The sequence below is a fragment of the Amphiprion ocellaris genome, chromosome 10 (genome assembly GCF_022539595.1).
Source record: "Amphiprion ocellaris isolate individual 3 ecotype Okinawa chromosome 10, ASM2253959v1, whole genome shotgun sequence".
NCBI classification, from domain to species: Eukaryota; Metazoa; Chordata; class Actinopteri; family Pomacentridae; genus Amphiprion; species Amphiprion ocellaris.
Window position 1 is genome coordinate 8,553,309 of NC_072775.1, and position 13,251 is coordinate 8,566,559.

At 38.4% G+C, this 13,251-nt stretch overlaps 1 protein-coding gene across 4 annotated transcripts; it reads left to right on the forward strand.

Annotated features, from left to right (window-relative positions):
- The first annotated feature begins 8,834 nt into the window (after positions 1–8,834).
- On the forward strand, positions 8,835–12,046 carry erich2 (glutamate-rich 2). 4 transcript variants are annotated; one of them, XM_023298212.3, is made up of 7 exons: positions 8,835–10,128; positions 10,728–10,784; positions 10,864–10,955; positions 11,035–11,165; positions 11,306–11,363; positions 11,459–11,530; positions 11,624–12,046. In XM_023298212.3, the coding sequence occupies exons 1-7, from the start codon at positions 10,121–10,123 to the stop codon at positions 11,842–11,844; spliced, it is 639 nt and encodes a 212-aa protein (XP_023153980.1). In that variant the 5' UTR covers positions 8,835–10,120; the 3' UTR covers positions 11,845–12,046. The 4 variants fall into 4 exon arrangements, with proteins under 4 accessions (XP_023153980.1, XP_023153981.1, XP_023153982.1 ...); XM_023298213.3 differs by having other exon boundaries at positions 8,837–10,128; positions 10,876–10,955; XM_023298214.3 differs by having other exon boundaries at positions 8,846–10,128; positions 10,749–10,784.
- Positions 12,047–13,251: the final 1,205 nt, after the last annotated feature.

Consider the following 13,251-nt stretch of genomic DNA (forward strand, 5'->3'; position numbering starts at 1 on the left):
AAACCAGTGATCATTGAAACAAAACTGAATATACCTGTAATTTCCAGTTAGCTTCATTGCATGAGACAACAGAATTTTCTCAGTTTTAGACTTATGGGTTGTGTCTCTCATATCTGCATCGTGGCTCCACCGGGAAAAGCAGTGAAAACAAGAAAAAATCTGATTTTGAGTCTCCACAAAGATGGAAAAGGATACAGGAAGATGTGTGGCCAACTAAAAATCAACTGAATCACAGATGCAGCGTGAATCTGGACGTTTAGATCAGCCATAGCACCATTAGTCGGAGCTACAATGACACCATGGAAAATGCACTTATTTCACAATCTAGCTCCAAAATGTTGATCCTCTGTGGATGGCATCCAAGGAAGAAAAACTGATTGCTCTGCAGTATAAAAATTCAAGAAGAAATTGTGGTGAAGAACGTGAAAAGAAGCCAGGTGAATATTGGAAGCACGTTCTTTGTTTGGATAGAGACAGATTTATTTGGCTCTGATGGAACACAGCATGTTTGAAGCTGCTCAGGACTATCACAGTGAATGCACAGACCTGACAGCGAAGCACGGAGGTATGAGAGTGACAATGTGGGGCTGCATTAATAAAGAAGGTGTTGGTATGATGACCTTTATAAATTACAACATTAATGAGGTGGACATAGTAAAATACTACTTGATAAGATGACTCCTCGTCTACAATTCATACAGAATCATACAAGAGTTTCTGAAGAAGAGCAGAAAAATAGAAACTATAACCTGGCTAAAAATAATCTCTGAGGTATGGCAGAACATTTCTACACCTGTATCCTCCAAACATTAAGGTGGACATACAAAGTATTTAAATATAATGGCTTTTTTGTTGACTTCAATCCCAATTGTGGGACTTGTATTTGTGATACGGTAAATCTAAACTGTTATTTTTTTTAACTTTTCCAAAACACTAAGGTGTTGCAACTTACAATCATCTGGAATTTAATTGATATTGCACAAGAGTAGGGTGTCCGATATTGGCTTTTCTGCCAATAACTGATATGTCGATACTGTCCAACTCTCAATTTCCGATTCTGTTATTATCAACCGATACCGATATATGTGCGCTATTTAACTAATTTTAGGTAACATATCATTAAATTGTAAGTATTGAAGGAAGAAGCCTTGGTTCCACCTCACATAACCAACGCTTTGCAGTCATTACAAATGGCAAGTTTAAAATCCAAAGGAGACACTTGGAAATAGTTCGGAACCACAGACATACTGTTAGTCAGGCACAGCAAGCTTATTACTGCAGCCACATTTGTTTACACGCTTCATGACACAGTTTGATGATGTCATCATTTGCGCGCCAGTACATGCCGACAAACTCCAAGCATTATATTATCGGTTTTCATGATAGGCAAAAAAAACGATAACAACATTGACCGATATTACATTTTTATACCAATATCGGGGACATCCCTGCACAAGAATGTAGTCACTTCTGTTGGGTCACTCCTGGTGACTAACCCACAGTGAATTATCACCCAGCTCTCTGGTTTCCTGATCCAGGTACTTTACAAACTTGTTTCCAGTGTCACCAAATTCAAATGTTTGCTTTTTTTCCACCAGCAAACACCAGACAACAAGCAAATAAAACAAGCAACTAGCTGGTAAACAAAATGGAGCATTTAGCATCTTAAGAACCAGATATTTCCTTCCTGGGTTGGAAAAGATTACAACAAAGACACAGAGTTAAAATTGGACTACCGAATATTAGATGCTTATTATGTGGCCAAAACACACTGCAAAATAAGTTCTAATGTTAGTTTATATTTGCTCAACATGTATCGAGGCAACAGGGTGAAAACAAAACACCAAAAGGAGAGAATATGTGAATTATTTTTTTAGCTTCTTAACTCAAGGAACCACAGGAACAAATTAATTAATGCAGCTTTAAAATGAGTATTTGTGACTAAAAATGCAACAATCAAGAAATAAGTAAAGTAATAAGAGGTTAAAATCCTGTTTCATGAGACCAGTGTGGGTGTAGTTTCTTCAGAACCAAATGACAATGCTGGTAACAAAGAAAACATTCACACCCCTGTCATTAGATTCAGATTTTTTGTGTTTTCAGTTTTTGTATTATGCAAGAGTAGCTCAACACTCCCTGATTTATTTTACTTTATCTTTTTTTTTTTTTTTTTTTTTTTTAAATTTGCCCTCCAGTTATGCAACATTTTTGCCAAACATGCTCTCCTGGGTGTGTCAGTAGAAGGGGAATTCACTTTTAGATGTGGTTACAGGTGCAAGCCTTTGATGTTTTGTTTTTATTGTAACTGATGTAATATATTAAATGGACTTGTAGTTTTGTCAGATAATGGTGGTGTTTGTGTAAGATGTCATCCATTTTTGTAATAAGTTGTTTGAGAAAAGAAAGGTTTCAGAGACCGTTAAGGGCGTGTAGAAAAAGAAAAGTCCAACAGTTTCACATGATCTCATTTTTTCCTCAACAAACTCTCTCTAAAGGCTGTAAAGCGGCGCTGTAGATGTCTGAGAAGTTTAACAGTACAGCAGCTTTAAAGGTACAGAGGCAGCGCGGCGGCGTGGATGCTTCATAAAGCAGACGTTTACGCAGCGTTCGATCTGTTTTATGAAGCATCCAGACTTTCAAATGGTGTGATACGTGTGTGTTTTTTGTGGTTAATAGGTTTTTAATATGATCATTTTCAGAGTCACTCTACCGTTTAACTTCATGGCATCTTCTGGACATCAGACTGCTTCTTGTTGCACAAGTTTTTCAAATTTTTTGCATAACCATCATTACAGATTGCTCATTATCTGAAATTTCTTTTTTTTCCTCTTTAAATAAAGCTGATTCTTTCACCAAATGAGCCCATACTGGGCACTCAGTGGCTGCACACATGACAGGCTATCCATGGAAATGTCTTCCTCTATGGATGGACGGCCAGCAGAAACGAGAGTTCGAAAATGAAGACAGGAAATGGCTGCACAGACAAAAGTGAGAAGCAGATGGATGGAATAGAAAGAAGAGGGAGAATGAAACCCCCCTCTCCTTAAATGGGTGATGAGTGAGGGAGAGACAAAGATGGAGAGAGGAAAGAAAATGAAGAAAAACAGAGCTGAGTGAGGAAATGATGGATGAGCTGAAAGAGAGACAGATGGGCTCGCTCCATCAGTGAGTTGTGCAGCCGGGGAAATTGAAAGAGTAAGTAAAAGAAGTCAAAGATGATGATAATGATTATAATGATGATGACATACACACAGTAAAAGTACCCAGAGGCTGGAGTCATCCTCTTTAATAGATTTCACATTAAAAACAAAGCATGTGTAATATTTAAAATATTAGCTGTAAAACCCCTCGGCTCATGTTACGATGACACAAACAAGAGAGTGATTTAATAGAGCAATAAAGTGATGTGTCACTTTCTGCTGTGCGTGTAGGAGAAAATGAGGTGAAGACGATTTCCTGGACGTTTAATGGAGAAAATTAACTAAAATCAGCTTTAGTCTTTCAGTTAGTTGTCAGGACTCATACATAAACATCTTACTTAAAGATCTAAAGTCTTTAAGTAAGATGTTTGTGTGCTATTATATCGGAGTAACGAGCAGAACCAGACTAGTTGTTTTTTGTTTTCCAGTCTTTGTGCTAAGCTAACTAGCTGCTAGTGGTAGCTTGATATTTGGTGTACAGACATGTTCTTAAGGGCAGAATGGTGGTTAGCACCTCACAGCAAGACTTTTCTGGGTTCAAACCTGCTTTCATGTTCTTTCCGTGCCTATATTTTCTCCAGCCACTCTAACTTCCCCCCATGGTTCAAAGACATTGCATGGTATGCTCGTTGGATATTCTAAATTGTCAGTGGGTGTGAGAGTGTACGGTTTGTGTTTGCCTTGTGGTGTAGTCCAAACTCCAGCCCCCCTTCACAGGATAAAGTGAGTATAGCTACTAGATAGATGGAAGGACTTAAACATAGTATTAATCTACTCATCTAACTTTAAACAAGAAAACAAATGAGGATATTTCCCAAAATGTCCAAATATTCAAAATCTCAGTGGTGATCAGGGGTGAAAGTAGCTAATTCCAACTACTCCATTACTTTTTTTAGATAGTATTTCTGGGTATTTGCACATTTCTAGTCTGTAATTTTGCTTTTGCTTGCATATGCATATTCATAGTAGAGCAGGTTCAGTGTCTGAAAATGTTAAATGTCATTTTCCAATTTCCAATTGTTGTATTTTCATTTCAGTTTTGACCAATAAAAAGAATGTGGTAAGCCTGGTGGCCTATTGCATATTCATTTAGTCATTTAATATGCTTGCAGAAGGTCCTTAGCGGTATGTGAAAATGATAATACAAAATAGACTACTGCACTGTCATTTCAATTTTCACTGAAATAATACATACACATGTGAAAACTTAGAATCTCCTTGTGGCATTATATCTACATATTCAAGTTTAAATTAGCATTTCATCATGAAATCTGCTGTAGGCTTCCATACCAGAGACCTCACAAACCTTTCACATGCATTTGTGTAGCCAATAAAACTATCTGATCTCAAACAGGCTAATGGAAGTCATGACAACAGATAAGACAAAAAAGTTCACAAAAAAAAAACACTGCAGTAAGTACAGGTTTGGAGAGCTGACAAATGACCACTGTACATCCCCCCCCCAAAAAAAATCTAAATCAAAAATCAAAATAGACAGTTAACTTGGCAAATTAACTCCTGCTGAAACTGAACAAAAGGTTTCGAAGACGTGTGCATATCCAAGAGTTTGAGGCCCTTGTTTAAATAATTGGATCCTTTCATACCTTCTATCATTAATGAGAGAAATGTCCTTTCTTTAAAGGATATATTCTACATGGATCTGCTCTTTTGATAATGATTTTGCATTAACAGTAAAAAAAAAACAACAAACATTTAGTACAGTGTAGTTTTGAAGAAGAACACTTTGTGCCTTTATTTAAGTGGTTTTACTTGTAGTTGAGTAACACACCAATCAGCCACAACATCTAAACTACGTGTCTAATATTGTTTAGGTTCCCCTGATGCTACCAAAAAGCTCTGACCCTTCGAGGCATCGACACAGGACCTGTGGTGGCGTCTGGCACCATCCACATGAACGCTAGGGCCCAGAGTTTTCCACCTGAACATACACTTAATCTGTCAGTGGGTTTAATGTTGTGGCTCATCTGTGTATTTCAGGACTGTAAATGTACTTCTACTTGAATACAGATTTTCAGCCCACTTTCCACCACTGCTTTTAGGTTATTGTAAATAAGTTCAGAGTTACATTTAGTTTCCCAAAACTTCAAGCAAGTGAAATGAGAAATGCAGTCATGAACAGAGCCATCATGTCGTAGAAATGTTCACCTGTGATTTACAATCTTCTCTTTGAAAAGGGGGTTATCTTTCGATGTGTTTTGCAAAGGTTTGAGTAAATAAATGGAAATGGAGATGAGAAAATGAATGATGACAATAACAATAATAATAGCATAAACATGTACGTAAATGGCTGCATGGCGGCTTGGTGGTTCACACTTTCGCTTTGTGGCTAGAGGATCCCCAGTTCTCCAGTATTATTATAATAATAATAATAGTCAAATGAAATGGCAAATTGTCATCTGTGACTAAGAAACACAGGCCTTATTGCAATATTTTCCAGTTTATGTTCTCAGCACAGTAAAATCAAGAACAGAGTGTGATCTAGATTTACATTTATTTATTTTAATTTGCATCTCGCTGTTACATCACACACTTTAATTAGCCCTACTTGGCCCTGATGCTGGAAAAGTGGACATTTTCCAACAAATAAATCAATAGTTCACCTCATCACCTCAGTTGTCCCGGTCAGTTTGTGACGTCATCACCTGGCAACAGACAGTTGTTTCTCCATGACTTCAGATGACATTACACTGACTCACATTCATTTTCTGGAGACTAACAAGAACCGTAGCTCCTACTTGCTTAAACCTTACCTCTATGTCAGAACCTCAAAGTGTAATGATTTATGTTATAGGAACGTTGCTTTTGTCCCCACAAGGAAAACACATTCCCATAATGTGATTGTGTAAACAGACTTAAGTCCCCACAACACGAGTAATACCTGGACCACACACACATAGCCATAATGGAGCAATTATCCTCTCCAGCTCCGATCTGCTCCTCTGATTGTAATTTGCATTTATTATTAGCCTTCTGCCTGCCAGAGGCTGTGAGGCATGGGGATGGATCGTCATACGCCACATCACACTGATAGACCTGCACAGATGCTTCATAAACATGTGTGCCCGAGGACACAGTAACATGGGCCTCAGTGTATCACATATACATAAAAACCCACATGCAGGCACCGCAGATGATGTCATTATGACGGCGTGATGTTGCTTTGTTTTGTTAATGCTGATCCCTGTTAATAAAGCTACAGCGGGGACAGTATGTTCTGCGGTGCTCCGTCACAGAAATACAAGCTTCGTATTAGTGTCCTGAAGGAATGTGATGTGTCTTTCTGTCCTTTTTCCTAGTCTGTGTTCTCTTTCGTTGTCAGCCTCGGGGCTCATCATATGGAAATTTGTGAGAAGTCTCTAAAGGAACATACAGTACATACAACCCAGCAGCATCCTAATAGACACGCATGCTGGCACACTCTCTCACACACACACACAAAGCGAATGTGCAGAGGTTCAGTGAAGTGTGAAATGATTCTGTTATCATGTCGTCTGTGTGGAATATATTTTCCCATCAACCTTCCATGGCAGGTGTGCCTGTGTGTGCCTGATGAGCTGCTGCTGCTGCTGCTGCTGTGTTTGTGTGTTGTGCTTTTTGTTGCTGTCTGACAGGAGGAGTTGAGGTGGTGTCCATTAAAACAAGGTGACAGTGTCAGAGCAGCTTTACTGACTCATTTTCCACCTTGGTGTTTGACATCAACAGGCTCTAAATTGCTGTAAAATCAAATCTTTTATGATTGACTGGGTTCAAAAAACAGGGTTCAGTGGAATCCCTGCCTATTTCACATCGAAGGCTTGAGAATTTTTATTTTGTCATGCTCTTGTGCTTTTAGTTTCACAGTTCAGTAACATTTTTACTAATATCATATGACAGCCTGTTTGCTTATCTTGTCTTACAAATATTGTCAAAAAGGGCTGTTTCAGCCACACCTACACATTTCTAATGAGAGACAGTTCTGTTTAACTGTACTCCTGACAAACACAAGGAATTTGAATCTTTGTTCCAACACAGAAAGAGAAACCAATGTGTCAATTTCCAGATCCTTCAACTCACATTATATGGAACGTGTGCATTTGTCCTCTCCCAATAAAAACACAAAAGAAGCAAATAAGTTTTATTTTGAAAAACTATGGAACGTACATATTATTAACTGAAAAGGCATCATGTGCTAATTTAAACCAGTTTACCAAACAAAGACAGAAGAGGAACTGAAGGAAGCGATGCTTTAATTGATAAAATATATTCTATATTTGAATTTGACCTCTTTATATTATGCACCTGTGATACTGCAGCAAAATAAAGTCATTTATTTTAGTGTGAAGACGTTTCAAAGAACTGAATTATGTGAGCAACATTTAATTAATGCAACATGTTCATGAGAAATTTTAAGTTTTTCCATTATTTTTTGTTTTATAATGTACATACAGATAGTTAGTATTTAAAATTACATATTGTTAAGTGCTCTTCATGCAGGCACAATGCAAAATTTAATAGTCAAATACAAAGCCCACAAAGTAATCTGGTAAGTCTAGATGAGCAACTGATGCAAGATCACAGGCTAAAGTGTTATGCTGACAATAAACTGATCAATACTGGGACAGTCATAGAGGTAGAATATCAGTAAATGTGTAGTTGACTCAAAATAAACCAAAGAAGTAATTGAATTCGTCATTACAAATAACATGGATAGAAAACAAGAAGAGTCACTGCTGCTTCAATATATCTTTTTTGGCTATTAGACAGATACACTGTCTGGCCAAAAAAAAAAGTGGCACACTAATATTTTGCTGGACTGCCTTTAGCTTTGAATGTGGCACTCATTTGTTTCGATAAGCTTCTGCAACGTCACAGCATGTATTTCTGTCCAGAGATGCATAAATGTTTCACCAAGCTCTTATACTAATGATGGGAGAGTCGGACTGATGCACAAAGTCTTCTCCAGAACATCCCAAAGATTCTCAGTGGGGCTGAGGTCTGGACTCTGTGGAGGACAATCCATCTCATGCTCCCTGATCCACTCATTCACAATGTGAGCCCCATGAATCCTGGCATCGTCATCCTGGAACATGTCCATGCCATCAGAGAAGAAAAACTCCATTGATGGAAAGACCTGGTCATTCAGTGTATTCAGGTAGTCAGCTGACCTCATTCTTTGGGAACATAACATTGCTGAACCTGACCAACCCCAGATCATAACATTAACCCCCACAGGCTGGTAGACACTAGACATGATGAGTGCATCACTTCATCCTCCTCTCTTCTTACCCTGATGCCCCCATCACTTTGGAACAGGGTAAATCTGGACTCATCAGACCACATTTGTTCCTCGAAGATGATGGTTCACCACTATCCTCCAGGTCTTAATAATGCGTTGGACGATTCTTAACCTGATTTTAGTAGTTTCATAAATCTCCTTAGTTGTTTTCTTTGCTTGATGCAGGTCAATGATTTGACCCTTCTGAAACAGATTAACATCCTTTCCATGACCACAGAATATGTCTTCCAACATGGTTGTTTAAGAAATGAGAAGCTCCTCACAGCATCAGCTAGGGTTAAATAAGCTGTTGCAGCTGAAACATATTCATCCCTGCAGTAATTATACAATGGAACGCTCTTAACTGTTTGCTTAGTTAAATCCTGGTGGTGATTTTTTATTTATTTTTTGGCCAGGCAGTGTATATTGGATATATACTGTATTCGCTCTTGACTGTTACTTTACTTGTTCTCGTAACTATGCAGTGACTACACCAACTTTTCACTAGAAATGACCGATTTCTTCCTCTCCACTGCTACACCCACAAAAAACCCACACAGTCTACACTCGGGCATGCACACATACACGCTAAAAACACACATCTGCACGGTTCACTGGCATGTCTGTGTGCAGGAGAGGGGTCCTGAGGGAGCGCTCAGTCCGAGCAACTTCATTGCACTGACTAATTGATGTGTTTGTGTGTGTGACAGAGAGAGTGTGTGTTGGTGATGGAGAGAAGGCGCACACATTTAACAGTCCAATCTCACTTCACCTTCTCTAAACAATGCTTCAAACTCAGGCACAAAGTGAACATTGCTGTCAGTCATGTGCTAATTTAAGCTCTGTGAGATGTCTGAGAGTTGGGCCTGTCAGTCTCTTCCTGAAATTATAAGACAACCGTGAAACACTGCAGCCAAGTGCTGAGGAGACCTGAACCTATTAACCAACCACACACACACAGTACCTCCATCCTCACACATCTCACACAACACACACACCGACACACAGATTCAAGACTGAGGGCAGCTCTTTCGATGTATGCGCAGCTAATGTAGCAGTTACAGCTACTTATTGGATGAAATATGGCTGACATGGAAGGTGGACAGGAACAGTTATGTGTGAGAAGGACTGAGAATGAAGCCTTAAAATGGTTGAATGTTATAGTTTTTCGTGCATTCAATAGATTTTTGGTGGTTGTTTTGATTATTAAATCAAGCAGACAAAACAATTTCGCAGAATTGTGGAAAACTGAGGATCAAACAGACAGCAGAATATTAATATTGGTATCTAAGCTGAAAACCTTTTGTAAAACCTGTATAATATGGGAAAATGTATAGGTAAGAAACTCCTTTTAGTCATCTGAAAAGAAAAACACCCACATACAACACACTGTCTCTACCGTCGATACTCTCTAAAAGCCATGGGACAAAATTTAAACTGTCCTTGACCCGCTTTTTGCATGTAATTGCTAAATTTCCGACAACAATGAAGACCACAAAGCGTTGCTGCGTTGCTATGGTAACGACTGTTTACCTCCCTGATACGCAGCAACTATCGTCTGTCAGCTGTTCGCCAACTGACGATAAAACTGTAAAACCTGCAAGAAACTGTCGGAATTTCATAGAGTAGGACATACAGTTTCTCAATGAGCAGGTGAGTAACGCGTGGCTTGCTAACATTCGCTAACCTTCGCCCACAAACCATAGCCAGCTAATGAAGCTAATGAATCCTCGCTGCGTACGTAACGTTAGCTACAGCTAACTGCTAATTCACGCTAGCTAACTAGCTGCCCAGTTAAATTAGCACGATGACAGCTTATTCGACTACATACAGAGAGTTCTTTAGATAGCTGCGGTGTTAATCATTCTCCACCAGCACATAAATACATAAATTAATGTCTGCATGCTTATTAAATTTGCCAAAATAATTCTGGGAAGCTTAAAAAGTCACACACATCTGTCACTAAATGACAGAAGCAGAGGAGATGGACTGAGTACACCAACAGCTAAAACACTGTCTCTGGAAAGTGAACATCTGCAAGTTAATTTTGTCCTCAATTCTAGCCAGTATTGGTTTTATTCAAACTTAGTCTCGATCAGAATTGATTATAATCTTGAGATGCTCTTGGCCATCTGTGTTAATTTCTTATCATGCATCCAAAAGTTTAATGTTTCACATCATATCACAGGACAGTTTTAGCTTGTTTAGTTCATACATAATAAATGATGAATATCCACTGTGCCAACAAACAGCTGTCTGTGGTTCTCATATAGAGCGTGCTCCAAAGGAATCCACCAGCATAACTCAAGGTCTGTGCTCACAATTCTCACAGTAGGTGATAAAACCAATGAAATATACCCGACACACAGTTTATACATATTATATTAGATGTGCTTTCAGGATTGAAGATCAAACACAGTCGACTAATGAAGAGCTGAAAATGAAAGACCTGAAGGAGCCCCAGGACTCATCAGCAGCTGGTAAGTCAGTAAAGAATAGGATGCAAAGCAAGACAAGTAGGAGGGAAATAAACGATGATAATATTATAACGGTTGCCAGGTGGAACAACACATGCTCCTCCACCAGCTGAACCTCTCCCCACGCATAACACATATGAGGAGGAAGAGCAGACCAAGGAAGAGGATGTTGAGGATGAAGACCTTAAAGCTCCAGTGGAGCTGAAAATGGAGGTAAAGAGATTGATCGTTTTCAGTGATTCCACACTCCATGCTGTCGTTGTTTCTTCTGTGTGTGTTTCAAATGCATAAACGTGCTTGGTTTCACTTTTAGTCAGCCTGAATACACTTGAAATGAAAATGTTTGGTTTCAGTTCCTCAGAGCTGTAAAGGAGAAGGACTTTCAGCAGGCCACTAAACTTTGTCAGACGAGTACGTATCCTGCATCCGTCAGCTGCTTGTCTGTCTGTCAGTGAATTAGCCGCCTGTGAAGTCAGTTAATGCTCCATCTTCTCTGTTCATTCCAGTCCTCGTCTATGAACCAGACAACCCTGTGGCCTCTGAGTTCCTCCTGCTGATCCAGAAGAAACTGCTGGAAGGTGACAGTTGACGTTGACTTACTACAAACACAAACACTCGGGCTGCAAATCCCAGATTACACACTGAATTTGAGTTGTGCCTTTTCCCATTAGAGCAAGAGGCAGAGCAGAGCAGTGATGAGGATGAAGAAGAAGAAGACGAAGACAGTAATGATGAGGACGACAAAGACGATAACTCTGACAGTGATGAGGAGTCATTCTGTAACTCTAGCTGCTCGTCTTCATCTTGCTCTTCTTCATCATCAGATGATGATGAAGACAAAAATCAGGTGAACAGACACAAGCCGTGCCCTCCTTCTCACATTTCCCCCTAAAACTGCCGTACCAGTCCAGCAGGGGCTGCGTCTGAGACCTCTCACAATATAATCTTGTTACTTTTGAAATATTGTATGTATTTTAATAGACAATGCTACTGTACTCAGTCACAGTGCATTTTGTAGACAGTGTGACATTTACATTCACAATTATACATTCTTTCATATTTTACCTGCAAATAAAATATTTATTGTTGACTAAGCTGATGCCTTTGTTTCCTGAAAACATAAACTTCAAAGCTGTGTGTATATAAATTTCATCATCTGTGGAGCTGCATAAGAAAATGTGGGATGTAAGTTTTAACAGTGTCATGTCCATCTCTGAAACTTAATGCTTCATATCATGAGAAACATTATTCTGTAATCACTGAAGATTTATTCAGTGTTAGTTTATTCCACATAAATATGGTTTATAATGCAAAAAAAAGAATAACAAACATCTGTGTCTGAATATGCAACAATTCAATCTAAAGTGCCTATAGTCATGCAAAATTATACAATAAAAAGTATCAAATGCCAAAGTGGAAACACTGACAGTGTTAAACTAAAGATGCATTCCAATTTATGATGAACCACTCAGCTTTAAGGAATTTTTATTTATATATATATATATATATATATATATATATATATATATATATTTTTTTTTTTTTTTTTTTTTTTTTTTTTTTTTTTAAAGTTTCAATTCATTGTTTAAATGTCTAGCCTGTAAATTTACTGCTTCAGTTCAGTCTCACCGTGCTCATAGCATGCATTTTGGCTACAATAGGCAGCTGTTTTCAGAAAAAAAGGCTCTAAAACACCAAGCAATCACAACGTTCCCGGTTCAAAATACAGACAAGCACAGTTAGCTACTAGATGATAAACATGGTGGAGCATTTAGCAGCTAAAGAGCCAGATGTTTCCCTCAACAGTTAGTGGAGACAAAAACAGCTAAAGGACAGACTGCCAAAAAAGATGGGATAGTAATACATTTGACATGCTAACCTTGTTCACAATCTGTTTGCTATGACCCAGGTTTAAGCTTTTGGCAGAAAAACCTCTCATTCATCATAATTTTTCATTTAGAGTTTAACTGTCTTTTTCCTGAATGTTGCATCAACTCAATTTTAACATTTGGATAATGAGGGGAAATGTTTGTAGTTTCCCCCTTTGCTTTGAAGAGACTGACATTTCACAAATAAATGTATTAAAAATGAAAAAACATATAAATGCCATTTTCCTTCACATTTTCCCACCATTTGTGGTAAGACTGGAGTGTTTTCATTCCATCATTGCTGCCAGCTCTCTTCATCTGCAGCGTTTTAAAAGCAACATTCATATTGTTTTGACATTTTCCTTGACTGACCCAAACAAAATTTGCTCTTTTCTGCACTATCAAATCAGTTTTCTGCAAAGTTTTACAAA

Bases quoted from the DNA above. Each gene is read 5' to 3' on its own strand.
- erich2 (XM_023298212.3), top strand. The intron at 10,785-10,863 runs GTCTGTGCTCAC...ATATTATATTAG, and splicing joins ATCCACCAGCATAACTCAAG to ATGTGCTTTCAGGATTGAAG. The intron at 11,364-11,458 runs GTACGTATCCTG...TGTTCATTCCAG, and splicing joins CACTAAACTTTGTCAGACGA to TCCTCGTCTATGAACCAGAC.